Raw genomic sequence first — 22,401 nt, forward strand, 5'->3', positions numbered from 1 at the left:
CCAACCACTGCAGAAAACAAAGAACCGATCAATTCAAAGCATATTATTTAAGCGACAAATATTTTTTTACAATTTTTTTTTTACTTTTGATTGATGAAGAAATTTATCTTAAGTGTCAACAATTAACCTACTTCTATATCTGAAAATAAACAAAAATGTGACTAGGATATGAAATGGAATGGTCTACTAAGATTTACTTTTGACCTGCTCTGGGGCAATATGGCAGAACTAATACAGGAATTGGGGATCCTTGAATTACACGTGGCATGTGCATAATACCAAGTCGCTCCGCCAAGACAGTTACGGAAATGTAAGGTTAATTCCAGTCCAGGTCTTTGCAGTAGAAAGCTAATGATCAATGAACGGTATTAGCTCACTTCTCCGCGTAGCCAATAAAACCCTGTCAACTTCCTGTGTTCTTTACTTATTTCATTATAAGCAATAAATAACACGATTGACTTGAAAAAGGACTACCAGGTAGTCTCGTCGTCGCAGGGATACATTTATAATGGATGTACTTTTTAAAAATCCATATTTAAAATTAGAATAATCCCCCATATCTGCATGCACACAACCATTAACCAACAAACGGATCAGGAAGTGTTTTCCTCGGTGTTTAGAAGGCTGGACGAGTTGCTACATGTGACAAATTAACCATCAAATCTACCTATAATATTTGGTTATAATTTTCAAGCTATAACTATTATATCAAACCCCACATTAATTTACCATTTGTTAATAAAGATGATAATAATATGATTTTCATATAATTTAATAATGATGATCTCTAAAGGGTTATGGTGTATAGTAAAGAAAATTCCCTATAATTTAGCTTTAAAATTTGAACATTTTTTCTATATCTTTAAACAACGCGTTTTTTTCAAAAGGAGGTTATGATAGTCTTTAAATGGCCATGACCATCGAATCCTCTTAAATCAGAAGTAGAACACCAACGTAACAAATGAGAGTTTATTGAAACTGTCTTGATACACAAGTCCACATTCAATAAGTTACGAAAAAGCTAACATTCTCACCTCTTACCTGTGAATTCACAGGTAAGACATTTTCTTCTGGACACAATTCACTTGGGGTAAATCAATTGTACATGTCTTGATTTCAAAAAGATACATTTAACAAAATACACAATTTTTCTCACAAGAAATTATGCTTGTATGTTAGCTCTGCATATAAATGAAACTTTTAGGGACATTAGCACTTATGTAATTTATTTAATTTAATTTTAGAACTTAGTATTTAGCAACTAAATTGCAGCACTGAAAATATAGTCAAAAAGAAGAATTCTTCACATGAAGTAAAAGTATCAATGAGGATAATTCATAAATAACAAAATATGAGTTGTGTTATTAAAATGAAAGGAACAAGACATTTGTCGGATAAGAAATCTAACTTAGTTTCACTATATTAACAATTACATACAAACATTTTGGACAGTTCATAAAGATTACTAGAACTATATATTCAGTGAAAACCTAATTATTTTTCTTGTTTTAAACTTTTGCCAAATGAAATCCGATGACAATGACAACAGAATAGGTTGTTTTCCTCAATGCATTTAAAAACCAAAACAAAAGAATAATACTGAGAACAGTGGAGTGCATTATGCAATGAAAATGGACACTCATGCTACTCTTATACTAATGCGAATAAAGAAAGTAAATATCACTGTCTTAACAGCAATCCACTGTTAAGCTGTTGCTGAGGAAACCAAGGATAAATCATGGTGTCTTTGTCGGATGTTATCTACAAAGTCTGGTTCACAACAAAACATGGTCACTTCATTAGCTACACAGTTTTGTCATTCTCGGTCTAGCGAGGCATAAAGTTTTGTCCATGCTCTAGCTATAAAAAGAAAAAAAAAATAATGAAATTTTCTACGTTACCCAAACTTTCATTCTAATAATTGCTTGAAATTGATCAACACATTTTTTTTTTACGTTCACTCTTATATACAATAGGAGCAATTTTAAAGCTAGCTGGAGATGTAAACAGCATTTTGCATTCAAAAGTACTGAATTTATGGAACAAATTTAAAAGTACTGAATTTATTGAACAAATTTCAGATCTAATTTCTTAGTTTTAATAATTTTTCTATTGCCAATTTATTCATATGATCTTTTAAATATTTCAAAATTTTCATTTCATGTTTCAGTGTTAAATGTTTTGCACAGTTTGTTAATATACTAAGGGAGCTAACTCTGGACAAGATTAGCAACTTGCCTGTCTGAATGGCTTGTGATTCGTTAACTTTCCACTGTTCTGCTACATCATTGGCTAGAGGGTCGTCAGGGTTAGGAGCACTAAGTAAAGCCTGGATTGATAGGAGGACCGTTCTTATTTGTAGAGCTGGACTCCATTTATCTGAAACAAACATTACTCATATAAACAACTGAATGAGAATTCCAATAATGTCTAAATGATTAATCTACTAAGTACACACTCCACTTGCAGGATGTTTTCTAGCAAATAAAAGCTATGTTCAATTATATATCAGTCATATTCAGGCATAATATAGTAAACTACATGTATTTCTCTTTTTCTCTTTAATCTCTGAACATAAAAAGGTGCGATTTTTTTTTTTTGCATGAGCAAGCAGGTTAACTGGAAACAAGTCATTGGAAAGAAAAAGATCAACTAGATCCTAAAAATCAGTTCATTCTTTTAAAAAATATAACTGAGTCAATTTTAATAATTTCTTTAAGTGTAAAAACATTTAAACATTCAAACACATTTAACGTCTTAATTGATTAAATGATAGCATGTATTAAAATAAATGTTAACACTGTTACGTGTAAATTGTATCTATTATATATTTAGATTGGATATGCATGGATAATTTCATGATCAGTTGATTGACCTAACAATAATTTAGACATTTTTTCTCTCTTTATATGGATAAATATAGATTCAGATAGAGAGAGAGAGACAGAGATGTACTGAAAGACACAAAAATGCTTTAAATGATTCAATGGTCTATGAAAAGGGCCATCTGGCATCATTGTAGACAAAAATTAACAAAACTGGCATCAGTTGTTTATGTATATTTATTGCATTGCTTGCTACTTTAATTGCCCATATACACCATCTAAAGACAGCAAAGCATAAATCATTTTATATTCTTTACATTTCTTTTTATCAGCATGTTAAGGTCTTTCGATTGTCGCATGACATCATTGTGAGCATTCCAGAATATTTTACCGTTATCAGTTTTAATACAGTTGTATTAGTGTTATATGATGCATGATTTTGCCAGTATTTCTTGATTTAACTTGTGTTTCACACATTTTAAGCTATGTAAAGTGAAATGACACCAATGTTTAATAATTTATAGAGAGTATTTTGAGTTGAAATCGCTGAATTCAATGAAAAACTGATAAAACCGTACATAGGAAAAGTTGACAGAGACTACAATACCTGGCAAGGTAAACATTTCTTTGCAGATTTCGATAGGAGATATAATGAATTACAAATGTACCAATTATTAGTGAGTTTGAACCATTATTTCAAAAGTTATAGACGTTTTATTTTCTAAACTGTACTTATTCATGGTTGAAAAATTGTATAAAAATGCACTCTAAATGTGATACCTTTCATACTAGCAAGTTTAAATGGCTTTAAAATGTTAAAATACATAAAATAAAGGATTGCGATTAATTTCTTTAATAAATTTCTCTATTAATTAGAAATCAGTAAAAAAATTATGTGATGTTTGATTGGAGAGCAGTCATTGCTATAATTGCCCTTAGAGTGTACCTGTGTTAGCTCCTACAGCATGAACAAAATATTTGCAGCATAACGATACTTAAGTTCATTTTGAATGTTTACATATCAATCTTCAAATTTAAACAAATATTACATGGATTTAACCATAAAAACATCAAGGGTGGAGAAACCTTAAAACAATGCTTATTATGTTATGAAAGCTAAATAACAAATGTACTTACCTTTTAAAATATCTAAACATATTCTACCCAATTTATCAATATTAGGATGATAAATCTTCGTCATGAAGCGAACTTTAGGAGCTGACATTGGATATTCTTCTGGTAAAAACAATTCTAATTTAAATGTGCCACCCTCATATGGAGACTGAAAAAGAGGATTGAAGTATCAGTTGATGCACATATACCGGTACATTAAACAAACCTACATATAACTGAATTTTCGTTTTTCACAATTGCTCTGTATTTATACTTCTTAAATGCGCTGATAAAATAGACAATAACTATAAAAAGACAATAATTAAAAGCAATAAATGGCAAAAATGTTTTAGATGTCTATTTATAGTGTAGATGTAAATTTTTAACAGCTACAATGTAATACTTGTATTTTTTTGATCTAACATTTATTGCTCTTAAAACCAATACATATGATCTTAAAACACAAATGTAGCAGTTATTTTTCTGCTAAAATCACACATATTTGTTCCAATTGTTTGAAATAAAAACAATCTCCAAGTGCCTTTAATTTTTAAGAAAATTTTTCTGAAAATAATGGAAAAGGGAACTTAATCAAAAATACATATCATTGACAAGTATATTTCAATGAAGTAGGATTTCTAAAACCACTATTTTTTTCATGTAGCACATGCTATGTATTAATACGCTGCGCAGCCAATACCATTTTTCGGTTATGCTATAAGACACGCCCATTTTGTGTCACTCATATTTTATGAAGTTATTGAGGTATAGTGTTCAAAATTGATTCGTAGTGTTATAACAGACCAAGGCAGTTAAAAATGTAAACATTAAGCAACGTGTACATTCTCTGAATGACAGAGGTCAACGAAGAATATTCCAAGCTTTGATCCAACTGGTTTTTCTGTTCTGTTTCATTTAAATACTCTGTACATGTAATTGATGTACATATCAAATGTATATGAAATTTCCACATCAATTTTTCACACTGCAAAAGTGGAGGAGTCAGTTTGCTAATAATGTGACTTTAATGAAAAGGTGAAATAATGAAACAGAGAGGAGGTGGGGGGGGGATCTCCCTGTTGCTGTGTGCCTGACTCTATATTATCCTACCTCTGCTGGGCCAGCTACAATAACATGGAAATATCTGGCGTTACTCTCATCTGGGAGTGCCTGAATTCCTGGTACAGGTTCCTGTAGCAATCTCTGTGTCTCCTACAGAACAAAAATACTCTGTAGTTATATCAAAAAGACATGTGGGTATAATTCAAATATACTGCAAATCAAAATGGACTGGTACACATTTTTAGTTAGTGCATGAACTGTACCATTATATGGTCAAATTGTAAGCAAATACCTGGTACTTTTAATTAGACAACATGCATGCACCACAGATTTTTTGAAAAGAACATTTCAACTGTTGTCTGTAAATTATAAATAGTACATGCAACCTCATTCTTATAGTTTGTGAATAATGTATTTATCATTCTATATTTAACTTCTCTGTCACAATAAAATCAATTCTAATAAATGGTTGCAACCTGTATATTCTTTTTCCAACATTTCTTTCCTTCCTTCCTTGAAAATAGTTTCCCTATTTTCTTATGCTTTACTCCAGGAAAATTCCTGTTAAATTTGGTCTAAAAATACCTACATTATCTAGTTGTATTTACAGCTTTTTCATGTTCTGAGTTCATTATTTAAAAACAATGTCAATCCACCTAAAACATCTTGACACTGTACTAGCTACATGTATTATAATCTTAATATCACTATCATCAATACACATCTAGTCATCTACAGAGGGTCACAATGAAGGACAGCAGTATATCATACCCTGATAGGAAAATATAACTTCCTCTTTAGTTTATTGTCATAATCAAATTACAAATATTATATGCATTAGTTGCTTTCTGCAGAAGCCATGTTTACATATAACAGACTTAAAAAGAGATAACAACAATTAAATAAAAATCAATAAATGCGTGTGTATGAGTTTGCATAATAGGACTGCATTTTTAGAGAAGGTAGCCCATCAACCCACTTCATTCTGGTATTTCCTGTCAGTGTGTGTTATCTATAACAAAATCTAGAAGGTTATTTTTCCTTCCAGGTTCTTCATTCATCATATTTCACAAGACAATTAGGGATAACTGATTAGCTTGACATTCAGTTAATTATGAACTATCGACACTGGCTTTGGGGCAATTTAACTTAGATGAGCTCACTTTTGATCTCAGTCTTACTTTTAAAATTTTTTAAAGGAATATGTTAATGGAGACTGAGTTATAAAATGAGCTCATGCATATTCACTTTAATGCCCGGAACTGGTTGTGACTATCTTGTGTATATCAAGAGCATGAAAACTTCACAAAATTCCAAAATCCTGTTCATTTATCCTCCTCCACTATAAAGTTCACATTAATCCTAAATTTTAACCTTGCGTTCAATTTTGGAGCAAGTACTTTAATACCTAAAAAAATGCTGAAGGCATTTGTTTGACATTTCTAGTAAATTAAATTCTTGAGCATAAATCAATAGCATTGATTCTGTAAGTACAATTAAACTGAAGATACACTTGTATTATTGATTTTTCGATTCAAATTTAAACTTTGAATCAACAGAATGGTGTACTGTGAAAACTGGTTTGCAACATAAACAGTATAAAACAAAAATTTTGACTGATGTCTGACAAAAAAATTCAGCATCTTTTTAACAAATTAAATTGCGTTCATAATGTTGTATTGAGAAAAAAAAATTAAGGCCTGTGTCTTAACATCTTCGTTAGCCAAGGGTTTTCAGTCCACTTTGCTCCCCATAAACCCTTGGCGGATTTCATTACGAAAACTCGGTGACAAGCTCCGTTTTATGATTGGCTGCAGCTGCGAGAAGCTGATCCAATCGCAGTGCTTGTAAATATAAACTTTAAAAGAAAACACATGTGTTATCTTTGGTGAAACATTAGTTGAAACACAAGTTCTCGAGAACAGTGCCTCCCCAACGATGATCTAACCAGATCGGTTTAAACACCTTTATATTTTACTGGGATTGAACATAGTTCTACAAACTTGTCAAGGCTCGCGTGATAGCATGGGAAGTAAACATGACGATTGTAGAAGTTGCTTATCCCGTTCGTATATACGTTCCTGCTTATGGTTATTGCTTTTAAAGGTTCAATGAGCTGTGTTTTTATTCATGATAACGATACTTGGTTTTATGGCATGAAAGCTTTTATAAAAATCGGCGACTTTTTCACTCCCGGTACAGGTCCTTACAAAACACTATGAATAAAACATTCCATGCTTTCCCTGGGTTATAATTTAATTCGCATTTAATCACTGTTAATAGTATCAATAATTATGTTCCGATATTCGGTAGTCAACATGTTTTCAAGTTGTATTAATGCCATGTGTATATAACCCGTTGTTTATTTCAATTAAAATGTATACATGCAAGGGGCGCAACTCAAGTTGGTCGCTAGAGAGTGCCACCACATCACCGAGTTTTCGTAACGAAATCCGCCAAGGGTTTATGGGGAGCAAAGTGGACCGAAAACCCTTGGCTAGCAAAGATGGTGTCTTAATTGCTGGGGTTTAAACTAGGGTTTTCAGGCTTTTAACTTCAACAATTAAACCAAAAGCTAGAGTTCTCAGGTTAACAATAAATTAAGTCATAGAGCTTTAGTACTCAATCTGAGTCACTATTATATAAATAGTGCCAGATTTAAGTATTTAACATGAAAGTATTACAATAGATTTTATTACTTAATCAAAGGGTTTTTGTTGTTTTAATACAGATTAAATATTTTCGTCTATTTTGTATGTGTAAACAGGTTTGAAAGTGATCTATTGAACTGGCGGTCAATAGACTGCGACCTATTAGACCGCTGGTCAATAGACTGTGATCTATTGGACCGCTGGTCAATAGACTGTGATCTATTGGACCGCCGGTCAATAGACTGCGATCTATTGGACCGGCAACGTATCTTAGAAAAAAAGTTTAATTGCTACAAGATTAAAAGATAACTTTATTATGTTACTTTACTATTGTTCTTAAAATTTATCTTTTAGGTCATCTTAGTATTGATTAACAATGACCTGAATGCATAATGGTATGAAAACCTGTAATTAATTATTTATAAATGTGAACACAAAATACTAAAAACGGAATTAGGTAATAAAACAATTATTTAATGCCTGAACAGTCAATAGACCCGACTTTTTTCCCTTGGTGCAGGGAACAGCTCAGTATAATCATACTGAGCTGTTCCCTGCACCTCGGGAAAAATATACGGGTCTATTGACTGCTCAAGCATTAAATAATTGTATAAAACCATGTAATAACTGTATATAATAGTAACAAATTGTTTCCCTCTGGAGAATATTTTGCATATCAACTCTGTTTACCCTTAGATTTTGAAATGAATGGAAAATACAATTTCTTTTAGCATTAAGGGATTTTTAAATTTTAACATCTTTATCAATTTGGAAGTTATAACAACACCCCATACAATTCTTCAACTTGAAGTTACTTGGGTAGCGAGGTATACAATGTATATTAACCCAAATAGAAGGAACCAAAACGATGATGAATAAATGATATAAATTTTTAGAACTGATATTAATTAATAAAAAAAAAAAGTGCTAATCCTTATCCTTAATATATAATCCTTAAAATAATGAAATCTTTCTGGGGACATATATACTTTCCTGATCTGCCTTAGGATCTTAGTATTAACCGAAATTCCTCAATCCTACATTTCATTTTACCGCAGCATGGCCACATAATGTTACTAGTAGTTAGGTTACACAGAACATGTACTACACACGTGTAAAATTCCTCATGTGCATATTCTCAAAATAGTTGTTTAGAATGATTAACAGAAGTTCAGTATTTCATTAAGTTATCAGCAACAAGATTTTCAGTACAGGCAAATTCGCTATTTCCGACTCTGACTTTCTTTACTGGACAACCTACACGAAATTGTATACTATGCGATAATGAAAACACCGACACATGGTTATACATGAATGGTGTCTAGTCTAGCTTCTATTTATTTCATTTTCATTGTTTGAGTTTTACCTTTATTATTCTCCTTGGCAACCCAGCCATATTTCAAGGCGGCTGTTTGGTCTGGTAGTTCTAGACTTCGTTCTTTCTCTACACTCGCAAAATGGCGAATGCCGATCAAGTAAAGCTAGAAACTGTCATATTTTCGTATTTCGTCATGAAACTGACATTCTCCGCCAAGAGTTGTCTATCCTGCATTATCAAAATCATGACGCACGCGGGGTAACTCTGCTTCATCGTACCCTTATCATGCGCGGATCCAAAAAGTTTAACAAGGGGGGGGGGGGGGGGGTTCGAGGGTTTAGAAACACCGTGGATCCAAAAGTTGATCAATGAATATTGATGAATATCAATAAGTTTGAAGCCTACAATGTATGAGCTGTTTAACAGCTACTGTTTAAGAACCATGCATGACACTAATGAATTGAATTTGTTTTGAAATATTGTTTACAATATTATTTATCCTATCCTTAATTTTAGTTTAGTAAAGCACATGCACCATGTGCACTTGATGGTCAAATTACTTTATTCATGGGTAGTGTGATATATAATATTATAAATGTGCGGATGTAGGACTTATTCCGGGAGGGGAGGGGGGGGGGGGATCACCAATTGGCAAAAGCAAATGAATGAAAATATATATAATTTTCCTATAAGTTTAATAACTTTTGAGAGATGCAGTGACCCAGCCCCATCCAATCTTTCTATGTAGATCCGCGATTGCAGTATCATATAATTATAAAATAACCAGATATACGCAACCACTGCTCAATGATTGATATATAATAAAATTATCGGTACATGTTTATAATATTTCAACGACAAACCGGATATGCACCATGACGTGATGAAATTGCTTATGCAATAATACATGACAACACATATTTGGCCACTGCTCCATTGCCCTCAATTTAATACAATCAAAAATTGGTTATATATAATGACTATATTGTCCAATTATTTGTCCTTCATCATAAAAATCTTAAGAAATTACTTAAGAGAACATTCAAAGGTATAACTGACTTCTTTGCTTACAAATAGTTGTTGATAATATGTTAGTGGTATTTCTAAGCGCAGGCAAATTTCCTTCTCTTTATCCGGTTCTGAAATTGCATCAACTTTTTATCGAAGATGATAATTTACAGTAAATACAGTGAATTTATATCTTACATTTATCAAATACCTTTCCTGACCGTCAAAGTTTCAAATTTTCTTAGAACATGTTTTGATCATTATGCACTCTTGAACATAGTGGTTCAATTTTTCAAGACATGTATCATCATTATATAGACTCAGGAAAGTTATTTAAAACAAATAAAGAAGATCAAACAGTGTACAATGTTTTTTTCATTATAGGTTATATTAAGAAATTAAGAAATAAAGGTCAAACAATTTGTTTTCTTTTAAATGATATATATACTAGTAAATAAAAACATGAGTGTATAACATCGAGATCCTCAAACAACCCATCACTGTATGTATGAGCCATTTTGCATGGTGATGAATTAAACCATAAATGGTTAAAAACTATACTGTATAAATCCTAAGAAACAAAAAACCATCGAGTTGATAAGCTGTAAATATTCAAATATTTAATTAATTTGAAATTTGATTTTTTGTGTGTGGAGAAATTCATGTCTAAAAGAAACAAATATTACAGCCCCCCAAAAAGTATTCTAATTATAGCTTTACTTTTAAGAACATTCGTTTTGCACATTACTATGTTTTAATTATTTGCTTTTCCCTATATAATTTGATTTAGCTATTATAATAACATCTTATCGAAAATTGAAAATGATCGGGTAATTAGCTTCGAAAGTTAACACACTTGTAGTAAGAATTCTGTGTTAGAATTTATCATAGATAAAAGATAAGACCATGTTTTGGTTATTTTCTTGATTAGAATTAAAAAAGAATAATATAATTATAAAATGTGCATTATGTCGATATAAAAAATGTATTTTGTTGTTCGTTACAACGGAATCGAGATGGACTTCGGCACACCATACGTGTCATCAGACATCTCTAGAGGTTTCTGGTGAAGGTGATTGTATGTATCGTTGTCAGAATCCTCCTCCTCTCTGTGGTAACATTGGGGTTCTGAGACACTGTAGACGTTTACAGTTTCATCGTCTTGGTCCCTTTCATAAGCATCGTTGTAGACGTTTTCAGTCTCCTGTTGTTGGTCCATTTGATGTGCTTTTTCGTAGATGTTTTTGGCTTGATCATAGATGTAACTTTCTTGATTTACTCCTTCAACCTTAAAAAAAATATTTATATATCATATTTTAATATGTAATATGTAAATATTTGCAGAGATCGACAATATGCGAAACCTTGCTTACATGATCCGTGATTCCAAATACGGTATTATCTGCGACGGAGTAGTTAAAAGTACTTATTGGTAAGTGTGAAGAATTGCGACACTTTATCCTGAAATGGAAAAAAAAATAACGTATATTCCAATGCTTTTTTATATTCGGTTTGTTTTCAAATTGACCATATTGAAAATCTGTTTATATGATTATGTTTCCTGAATTGATTTTGTTGATACTGAAAACATGCAACTCTATATTGTACAACATTTTCTCAGAATTAGATAAGTTTATAGTGCTTCTCAATGCAGCAACTGTACACGTCCCAAGGTACGATCTTATGACATCATAAGGATTGAACTCAATTGAATAAGATTGTTTTTAGTTAACTCACATACTTTAGTTTTTGCCTATAATCAAATATACTCCAGAAAATACAAGTTTATTATACCTTGTAGGTTTTAACTTTCTTCTTTTCAGTGCACAAAATAGAGTGGTGACTGAACACGCTATCATACCAAACCATCCCCCGACAGCTATCAAAATTAGTTGATTTTCATATTCTAAAATTGGAAAATAAAAATATATAGCTTTGTTAGATAGTTTTCAAATTACACTGATAAAATATTGCAAATATATATATGATTCTTTTAAAATTTGTCATATATTACCACTAAACCAGGTCTTTTCTTTAGCTGAAAAAAAAAAGAATAGAAAAAAAATTAGAAGTTTTTACAATCCTAATGTATGACAAAAATCAGACTATGACAAGTAGCATATAATTCAATGCATGAATCTATTATTTCTACGTGTTTAGTATCTACTGTCATACAACAGATGAAGTGCGAGCTGACATTAGACAAAGCTAATTGTAATTTCTAAAAAAAACACCTTAACATTAGGTAACACAAAGATTAAATTGTTTTAATCAAAGACATGTATAAGATATTACAATTCCTGAATTTTAAATTATAATTTGCAATAAGCTACATGTTAATGAAGACAGAAATCCTAAAAAAAAGATCATTTCCAAATTATTAGATTGAAATAGAATTGTGAATGCGTACATACCTGGCAAACATTGCAGCTGATAAAGATCATATCCTTCATTACAGAAACACACTCCTTCTATACATGTTCCAACGTATTCTGTACCAGTGCACTGGGTGTCATGAACACAAGATTGTCCTAGTGTTAGATTACCTGAGGTTCACAATATACATTATATAGAATATCCGGATATCTTACCTAGTATACCATAACACTACCAGTAATTATGACACAAGATAAAAAACCCAACGATTTAATATATATATATATATATATATATATATATATATATATATATATATATATATATATATATATATATATATATATATATATATATATAAATAAAACATAAACAAACGAATATATTGTCATCTTCACATTTTTACTGAGAAAGCTTGTACAGTGTTTAAAATATGTGATCGTAAGGATCAAGTTCATTAAGTTAAAAAATACGGGTATCAATAAGATCACATTCATAATCAACTTTATTTCTAGATTACATATACACAAACTTTTGGTAGGTTGAACAAAATGCTTTCATTTACACACTATATACACAATGTTTTTATAGAAAATACTACAGCTTTAATATTACTGACAACAACAAATATAAAAACTGAAATCCATCTATCTAATAGCACAGCTCTTTGGTTTACATATATTTAAATATATTCTATTGAAAAACTGATTATCACGATGTCTCTATCATATTTCAAGTTTAACCTCGTGTTTATGTCCACACACTTTAACTTACCTTTTTAATGAAAGTACTTAAAGGTTTTAAAAGAATTAAAATAAGCTTACACCATAATCATAAATAAGCACAGGATGAACCTCTGCCATTCAGTCAACTAAATGTTAACTGAATGGTCTGAAAAGGTGACTGAATGCCATATGTACATGTATGCCTTTCAGCTACCTTTTACCAATCATTCAGTGACATTTCAGTTGACTGATCTTGCATGAATGGCAGAGATTAATATCATAAACTAATTTTACGCTCGATAATAACCTTTAGGTTATTTTACACCGTTTCAAGTAAACAAATGCTTAATCAGTACCCAAAAAATAAAACTTTTCTTGCAAAACCGATCATGGATTCTTCATATCATTCACTTTGTACATTAGTTACGAAAATTTTGAGAACTCGACGATCTTTTCACTTCTTAATAACAATAAATACATTTGGTTTAAACTGCACTTGTTTAGTTGTGAACATTCATTTGCTTGTAATCAAGTGCTATTCATTGTCTTTTATACTACATTGCTGATATCATGCGTCGAATCAGTTATAGTAAGACATATGTACGTTTAAAATGTAAAACACTAAAAAACTTTTTTTTTTAATTCAAGTTAAAAGCCTAAAGTTTACGATGGAAACATTTGTGATTTTAACGAAGTTGATATGTATCAAATATTATTGCACTAATTTATCTATTTTGAATCTACCTGACACACACTCATCTTTTAGTCTGATAAACCCCTTGTCACAAGTACAAGTCTGGTTTTCCCCACATACACCGGCATGTTCTGTTCCTGTGCACTGAATGTTTACTTCGCACTCCTCATTAATGTCTTTATTACCTGTAATATTATATATCGGAGAGTACATCGTTTCGAAGCACGACATAAAAATCAATACATAATAATACATGCAACTCTGAAAAATATTCTACAATATCTACTTGTACTACATGTATATATATATCTTATTCAAATTAGACCTATTTAAACTTTTAAACTGGATAATCATCTAAATACATTGAGGATACATGAACAGTCCTTTGAAGAGACAATGTCAGACTTCATTGAGCTTTTTCCATATATTAAGTGGAAAGTGTAAAAAAAATATTTTTTTTGGATATTTTGGTGTTCAATAATAGAGGTAAGCAGTATTTTAGAAGTCTTCGTGGTATTTTTGGCCACATGGTCGATCATTATTTCCAAGGCAACAACTAAAAGACAATGTGGAACAAACCATTTATTTTTTGTTGTCGTGGAGACTAAGCAAAAAAATTTATTACTCAAATATTGTCAGAAATATGTTATATGATTTTTTATGAGTTAGTTTGGTTTTTATTGATTTTTAATATTTTCACTTTTCACGCAAAGCTCAATGATGACTGTCATTGTCTCTCAAAAGTCAAAAGAAAAACAGAGACATTTTAGAATTGAAAAGAAAAATACCTTTGATACATCTTCCCTTGAAATCCAAATATTCATCTTGACAGTAACATAATGTATTGTGTCCAATTTCTGTACAATTTCCTGCATTGTTTGTCCCATTGCATTGATTGTTGTTAACGCAGGGTTCAAATAATTTCATTCCAACTGAAATATACTTATGCTCTAGGTATGATGTACATTCAAGTTCATATGTTTTGATCAGGATATAATTATATTCTGATCAATAAAATATTCAACACATTTATAAGTTTGTTTGATGTGTGGGTAGGGGAATGAGGAGGCATAAAAATTATAACGTCTAATACAAGCTACCGTTCTTCGTCTTCCTGTCTATTTAAAGGTAAAAAAATATTGCATTTCCAAACTGAATTTGTATAATATTCAAATAAATATAAATCATTTTTAATAATAAATGATAATTTTCGACTGAATTATGGTATATACATAATTCTTATGATTAGCGCATGATCATACTTTTTAAGCATTTTCCATCAATCCAACCAAATTGGTCGTTGCATCTACATACACCTTCCTCATTTTCTTCTTTTCCACTCGTAAAACATACGTTTGCATTTTCCGTGCCAGTGCATTGCTCATTTATTCGACATTTTTTATGTACTTCTTTTCTAGCTACAAGACATTTTGAGACTCATTGTATTATTAACCATTCGACTTGAAAGCAAATACAGACTTTTAGAGACGTAATAAATATTGAGACGTTTTTATGATAATACTAAGATACCTTTGCGACATTTCAGGTATTTGCTGTCCTCTACGTAATCTGAATCACACATACATAGTTTTCTGTGGCGTATTGTTTTGCAGACAAGTACTTCCTCTCTTAATGTCCCATTACACTGCTCATCTATCTCACATTCCTCATAAAGGTGTTTATTGACTAATAAATATTGGATATTATTTCAGTCAAATAACACTCTTTTTATGAGCAGATAAATAAAAAAAATTAAATATAATGATAGTTTTTACCTAATTTTGTAACTTGTTTATGATGTTCTTTAGCTATTATCAAAATGATAGCATTTCACTAACCTTTAAGACATGCCCCTTTAATGATCTCTTTACCCTCTGGGCAGTAGCAAATTTGTTGTCCCCCGACTACTTTACATTCACTTGCTCTACTAGACCCTGTACACTGTTCAGAGTGACTGCAGGACTCAAAGAGACGAAGATTCACTTAAATAACAAACAACAGCAACATAAATAGGATTATTCTTATTCTAAAGGGTATTTTGAACATAATTGTATAATTGTTTTTAATACTTAATTTTTAAATAACTTTTAATATACACTTGTTAAATGAAGTTTTCTTCATACTTTTTGTGAAAATTTGAAATTTGAAATTATTATTTGAAATTTAATTTTAAAAAAAATACATTTTACTTGTATAACTCCTTAATAGATACTTTTGAAATGAGTCAAATATTTGTTAAAATAAAAAAAATCTTTGATATATATTAAATAAGCTATTATTGTACCGTTCATTGTAAAAAATGAAACTAAGTTTATGATAATATGACAGGCTTCATTTGAATTTGTGTAGCATGCGCAGTACAGTTAAGGCGGTCAATAAAAATATGGGCAAATTTTTGTGATGAAAACACGTATACTTTAGTTAAACTGGCATGTCCTTTTTAAAATCAATAACAGTCACTCAAATGCAATATATTTCTAAAATATATATTTAACAGTACAATATTTTATGTTCATAGTGGTCACGTGATATGGCAGTCGCATGGTACAAGCAGATGTATTTGTGGTTTTGAGGTCATTTAAAAAATTCAATATTGCAAGGGCATAATCATGTCAAAATTCACAACTGAATTATGAAATAATGTTATATCATAGATTTTGAAAAACGGTGCGAACTTTTTAAGATAAGAATATTTGTTAGTAGAAACCGTAATTTATAATGCATATGTTGAATAATTTTGAAGGTCACAGGGTTAATTTCATTAAAAAATAATTAATTTGTAAGATTTTACAAGGATGGTAGAAGTTTTTAAGTTACATAGCATATTTCAAATTCACATGTAAAAGTGTGTCGGGATCAGGTAAGTGTATGCCCTTGCAATTAAGTGATTTATTTAGGTACTCAGATTTTAGATATACGATATTTTATACAAAACCGAGGTGGCTTCTTTATACGATGCATACTTTTAACAAAATGAAAATAAGACTATATAGGTAGCATTCTACTGATAATAATTTTAAACAAAATATTCATTTATACTTTTCCGTTAATGTATGACATTTATTTTTCTTCGCTATAAAACTGCACGATAGCTTTCAATGATTTAACTTAATGCGTCATTTTGAAGCATATGACGTCATATTTTGTAGTACAGCGAGAACGACATCTTGCTTATTTTTCAGTGTGTACGATATAACGGACATCAAAATTGTAAGTAATAGCATTTGTTGTTTTTAATTAAAAGATTAGTATAAGTTAATTTTACTAATAAATAGATTAATAAGTACTTTCGAGGTTTGTAATATACTGTGATGTCATAATGCACATTTCCCGTACTTTTTGTCTGAACGGAGTTTATTGACAGCCTTAACTGTGCTGCGTGGTATTTAGATACGCATTTGTTTAAAAAAACACTAGTACATGCATACGTGATGACTTCATTAAAGAGAATAACCATTTTAAGGGTTTTTTATTTTTACCAATAAATATTCACGTTTGCATGAATTATTTTTTTGAGTGATAAAGTTTTACAATTTTTGTTCTATTGTTTCTTATTGTCAGTATAATATCAATATAAATATATTTTATGATTACTTTTAACACATTGTCCGTCAATTTCTTCGTAACCAGAAAAACACTGACACGTTCTTGCATTCCCAGAAGACATACATTTCCTGTTTTTCTCACACTGTGCATATTCATTACAGGATTCATAGACATGGCGTGTTGCTATAACAAATTCGATAAATATTAGATGAATTCTTATATTAATGAACACACTTTGTAAATTTTGTTAAAAAGGTATATGTATCTATACGTTAAATGTTTAGAAATATAAATGGATCTTACGAATACAGATTTTGAGATTAATATCCTTGTGTTTTTGACATTCTTCCATTTTTCCTCTGTCACAATCTTCATTTCTTTGACATATTGTTCCGTTTAAAACTTGTATGAAATGAAAAGGTAGCATTCGAGTTTCTTCACCTGTATCTACTATATCACATGTATAAGGCCAAACTTTTTGTAAGAACAATTTTAGAATTAATAAGTATTTCAAAGAAATCTCCAAAATAACTCTGCCTCTTCTCATTATGAGAAACTTTCATTAGGTTGACTTCAGCAAATATATCATTATATGCAAAAGGGTGGGTCAATGCCTGCGCTTATACAATGTGAAGTTGAATAGCCTGTTGCTTGACATACAAAGGAGGAAACGCAATTACTTTACTTTGGATATAAAGAGAAGACGTGTTGTGCAGTCTTTGGAGTCGATTCTTTATCAAAAGTTGACATGCAAGAAAGGTCTAATATTTCATAAGAATCGTAAACTTTGGAAAACAGGGAAGCTGCAAACGTGCTTTAGAGAGAGAAGATGATCAAGAGGAATGACCACACAACGGAATAAAAAGAGACCACTCTTCCTATATGATGCTATGCGTTTCAGGCATGATCAAGCACTTAGAACCTACCAATTAACGTTTAACTAAAATAAAAAGCATGGGAAAACAACACACTTTTGAGATACTTCTAAATGCGTTCATCAAACTCTTTTTAAAACGATTTTATAACGACTTTTTTTAAAACGAGAAATAATCTCTCAGCACAAATTGATAGGTTTTTACTAAAAATATGTATAAAGATTAGCAAGGCACCTTTTTCCTAATTAAATTCCTTGTCATTTGTAATTTCAAAACTTTGATTAAAATCAATTTTATAGAAAAACAATATTTTGAAGTTTATGTACACAAAAACTACTGTTTCAGAAACTATTTCAATCACGAAATTTGTCCTACTACCTGTTTTCTCCTGGCAAAGCAACATCATTTCCACATGTTGTAGGGTTAGGTAAGATTCGCATAGAGAATGATCTACTTTAAAGTTGTATTGTACACCAAAATTTAAGTACTTTACATGAACACTGTTTATCTGTGACTTCGCAGAGAAGTTCTTAACTGAATCCAAGAATACCAAGCAAAACTCATCAGTGTTTGAATACTCTGAAATATTTGAAAAAAATTAAACATAAACAAAAAGAACAAATCGTTCGTTCTCATGTATCGAAAAATTGATCTCAGGTGACAATTTTTTAATAATGACCTTTTTTAATGCTTGATGAAATATTCCATGGAAATACCCCACATCTATTTTCGTTTGTCGTAAATGACGCGACATCTTGAAAATTATAAGTTCTGAAAGCAATTATTCATAAATATTCTTAGAAAGCAATATTTTATCAAATTATTACAACGAAATACAATAACTCTCCTCCTAAAATTCACAAAAAGAATAACATACACCAGCAGAAAAAAACCCAACAAAGCCCAAACAAATAACACACAATATTGATATTTACCCAACAAAGATAAATGCGTCCGATTGTTGTATCAAATATATGGTCAACATTTTTACAATTAAATAACCTAAAAGGAAAACGAAATAAAAAATTAACAAGTTAACTTTGTTATGAACATAAATTAGTAAAAACAACAATAAACAAGATTTGAATTCAAACAAAAATGCACACTTACACATTTTTTGTCGAAAGCTTCAGTTGGTTGTTTTTAAAAGGTAGGCAATGATGTTTCGATACTTTTAAGTCCACATCCACACAAAACATTTATTTCAGACAAATTTATCTGATTAATTTAGTTGATTGCTTAAACGATAAAATTTTATTTCCTCTTTGAAACAATTGTAGATGTTAATAGTTTCTGAATGAGAGAACGAATAATAAGATTATATTGTATTTCTATAAATGTACTTCCTGTTTTTTGAAAACGATGTAGCTCATAAAACAAGCACGAGGAAGAGGTACACAGGGGACTCTTCAAAATATTAATTAAGTGTGGATTATAATTAGATTTTGATAAAATCTTTCCAATTTCATCCGCAGAAAATCAATATACAAACAAAACAATTCCCACGGTTTGGTTTGTGCTAAATATAGTTGTTTTCAATTTAGCTAGTTTTAATGCATGTTTAACGTTATATAATTGGTTCTTCCCACTCACAAAACTGCGTTCGATATTTAAAACGTAAGATAGTATACAAAAGAAAAAAAACGTCCTAAGAATTACCCAGAACAACGAGTAATTTGTACATTTGTTACTACTAAATAGTTACATGTATGGAAAAGTTGCACTCATATAAATTCAATTGCATGGGGTGTATTCTACAAAAATTGTATTAAAATGAAAAATAACATGAAAGTAATCAAACAAAAAAAACTCCCATAGAATGTCAATGTTACAAATCGAATAAGAGAATTCAAACAAGTGTCTAATTTGATATATATAACTACTAAAATGTATTTTAAGGCAGACTCTTTTTGCTTTTATAATAGTGATTGGTTATGCAACTATTTTATGTGCAGTACTCAAAACACGGAAATAAACTCTTACAATTCCTTTTCCTTGGTCATTGATTAATTAAAAGCTTATATAAGTACTTTACAAATGCAGCAAAACTCTCATATCGGATATGGGTCAATATAAAAAAGGCAGCTAAATAGTTCAGGTGAAAATGATAAAAAATAGTAGATATTTCTGCACTTTTTTGAACTAACAGTAATATTACAACACTATATTTTTCAAAAGACACATTTTCCAAACAGTATTAAATGTAATTTGGTCAGAACGCTCTTTTTAAAATGAACAATAGCTGTTATATTGTCACTTGATATTACCTGTAAACAATACACTGTACATAAAAACATTTAGTTATAATAGTAAGTTTCTTTTTACAGTTTTGACATGAATATGAGACAATCTTGTAAGACATACCTGTTTCAATGTTTTAACATAAAAATGGCAATTATAACTTTATTTTCATAACATACAATCCATCCAAAATTTCAATACATTAACTATAATGATTTAAAAACCATTAATACCTAAAGTTTTAGAAAAAGACATTTTTTCGGCTGGTTACTCCAATGACTCGATAGTAACACCAATAAAAGTTTCAGTAACGCTAATGACTAATAAACTAAAATGTTAAGTCTAAAACATCTCAAAGAAAAAAAAACCCTTAACCTTTCATATATTAACCTTGCTTAATTACAAAGATAAAATAAGATTTATTAAGTTTAAGTCTTTAAATGATTTGCAAAGCGAAAATGACAAAGTAACACTAATGACATTTAGTTATCCCAATGACAAAATGCAATCATACATAGATTGTAATTAACACTCTTTTTTCTTTTATAAAAAATCATTCAATTTAGTATTCTACCTACTAACCCAAATCTTAATTTGGCATACATTTCCAAAATTTTTGCCAATTTTTTACTTTCAACGTACTTAGATCCAACCCTAATTGGCTCTTTAATCATTGATAATTATATTATTGTTATTTATTATAAGTGATTATTTAAACCGACATGCGTCATAGGTATGTACTTTCCTTTTACAACTTTACCAGCTTTATAAAATGATAAATATATTATACAAGCAAAAATGTTTGTATAAAATTGATGCTAATGTAATTGGTACATACATGTATTACATGCATATGTCATTTGCGTTACCATGTAGTTTTAAATTTCTTTAATGAGATAACTAGCAAAGGTGTATAAAATTTGATTATTTCAATTGACATGTATGTTATTCCTGTCTATTAACCAGCTTAATAAAAAAAAATTTTTTTTTTTTTTCAAAACAAACATTCATTTCATAATATTTTTGTCATTGGTATTACATGACCATGTCATTGCCGTCACTATTGTACTTACAATTCTCATTTTGAGATAAATTGCCAAAAAATGATGATAAACCTTGATTATGTCAATTGGTATGGATGTTATCCTCTTCATTTTTACCGAATTAATAGAGTAAATATTTCATTATTTTACAAAACAAACATTTATTTTTAATACTTTTGTCATTGGTATTACTTGGTGGGTCATTGGTGTTACTATTGTACCTAAAATTGTTTTTGATTAGAAAAACTGTTGTTAGAAATGAAATGAAATACCCTTATATTAAAGTTTAAATTGATAAAAGTTGTAAATTAGAAATGAAGTTCAAAATATAGAGAAATGTGAAGTTAACATGTATACCTTCTGACAGTGGTGTAACTAAACTCATCACTGGTGTTACTTTGTAGCAGTTACACCAATGACAGTAACACCAATGACAACAAGTACATAAATGGGCTGCTTAACTTAAATACCATATGAGAGTGGAAAAGGTCAACCTCAGAGTTTGTTTAGTAAACATCTTGAAAATATTTAGTATGATAATTACAGTTCTATCTACAAATGTTTTGACATAATGACTACAACACCAATGACAAAGCACTGTTGTATTTCTGACCTTTTTGTCATCAGAAGCTCGTTTTAATAACACAAACCACGAAACGTATAAATGACGCCTGTAGTCTTTTACAGGAAGTGATGTCCTATAACTTAGGACCAGTTATGATGTCATTTATCAAGAATGACAACTCTTTTCCAACAAAGTAAAATCGGTAACACCAATGACAAAGAATTATGTACAGACATATTTAATATTGTATTGGCTTTAATGGAAGATAGGGTGCATTTTTTTTTACTTTTAAAAACATTCCCCCTACTGTGTATTTTATAATCATATAGTTTGAGGGTTGTATTTGAGATAATTTTAAA

General features: G+C 30.2%; 2 protein-coding genes, 1 long non-coding RNA gene and 1 other non-coding gene across 4 annotated transcripts; all 4 read right to left on the reverse strand.

Moving 5' to 3' along the window:
- Positions 1–955: 955 nt before the first annotated feature.
- On the reverse strand, positions 956–9,181 carry LOC105335216 (ubiquitin-conjugating enzyme E2 N). Its single transcript, XM_011439013.4, has 5 exons — positions 9,018–9,181; positions 5,049–5,150; positions 3,963–4,107; positions 2,239–2,379; positions 956–1,860 (listed from the first exon to the last, which is right to left on the reverse strand). The coding sequence occupies exons 1-5, from the start codon at positions 9,045–9,047 to the stop codon at positions 1,817–1,819; spliced, it is 462 nt and encodes a 153-aa protein (XP_011437315.1). The 5' UTR covers positions 9,048–9,181; the 3' UTR covers positions 956–1,816.
- A 1,202-nt stretch (positions 9,182–10,383) lies between these two features.
- Positions 10,384–11,917, reverse strand: LOC136269663 (uncharacterized). The gene is made up of 3 exons (XM_066081347.1): positions 11,772–11,917; positions 11,351–11,438; positions 10,384–11,265 (listed from the first exon to the last, which is right to left on the reverse strand). Exons 1-3 carry the CDS (start codon positions 11,834–11,836, stop codon positions 10,978–10,980), a joined length of 441 nt encoding a protein of 146 aa, XP_065937419.1. The 5' UTR covers positions 11,837–11,917; the 3' UTR covers positions 10,384–10,977.
- A 441-nt stretch (positions 11,918–12,358) lies between these two features.
- LOC105335215 (uncharacterized) lies at positions 12,359–15,495 on the reverse strand. The gene is made up of 5 exons (XR_010712826.1): positions 15,303–15,495; positions 15,035–15,190; positions 14,561–14,704; positions 13,823–13,957; positions 12,359–12,523 (listed from the first exon to the last, which is right to left on the reverse strand). It is a non-coding gene; the product is annotated as an uncharacterized protein (transcript).
- A 121-nt stretch (positions 15,496–15,616) lies between these two features.
- On the reverse strand, positions 15,617–19,481 carry LOC136274473 (uncharacterized). Its single transcript, XR_010712827.1, has 6 exons — positions 19,304–19,481; positions 19,129–19,195; positions 18,873–18,964; positions 18,572–18,772; positions 17,367–17,720; positions 15,617–15,754 (listed from the first exon to the last, which is right to left on the reverse strand). It is a non-coding gene; the product is annotated as an uncharacterized lncRNA (long non-coding RNA).
- Between the last annotated feature and the right edge of the window lie 2,920 nt (positions 19,482–22,401).

The sequence above is a fragment of the Magallana gigas genome, chromosome 4, assembly GCF_963853765.1.
Source record: "Magallana gigas chromosome 4, xbMagGiga1.1, whole genome shotgun sequence".
NCBI classification, from domain to species: Eukaryota; Metazoa; Mollusca; class Bivalvia; order Ostreida; family Ostreidae; genus Magallana; species Magallana gigas.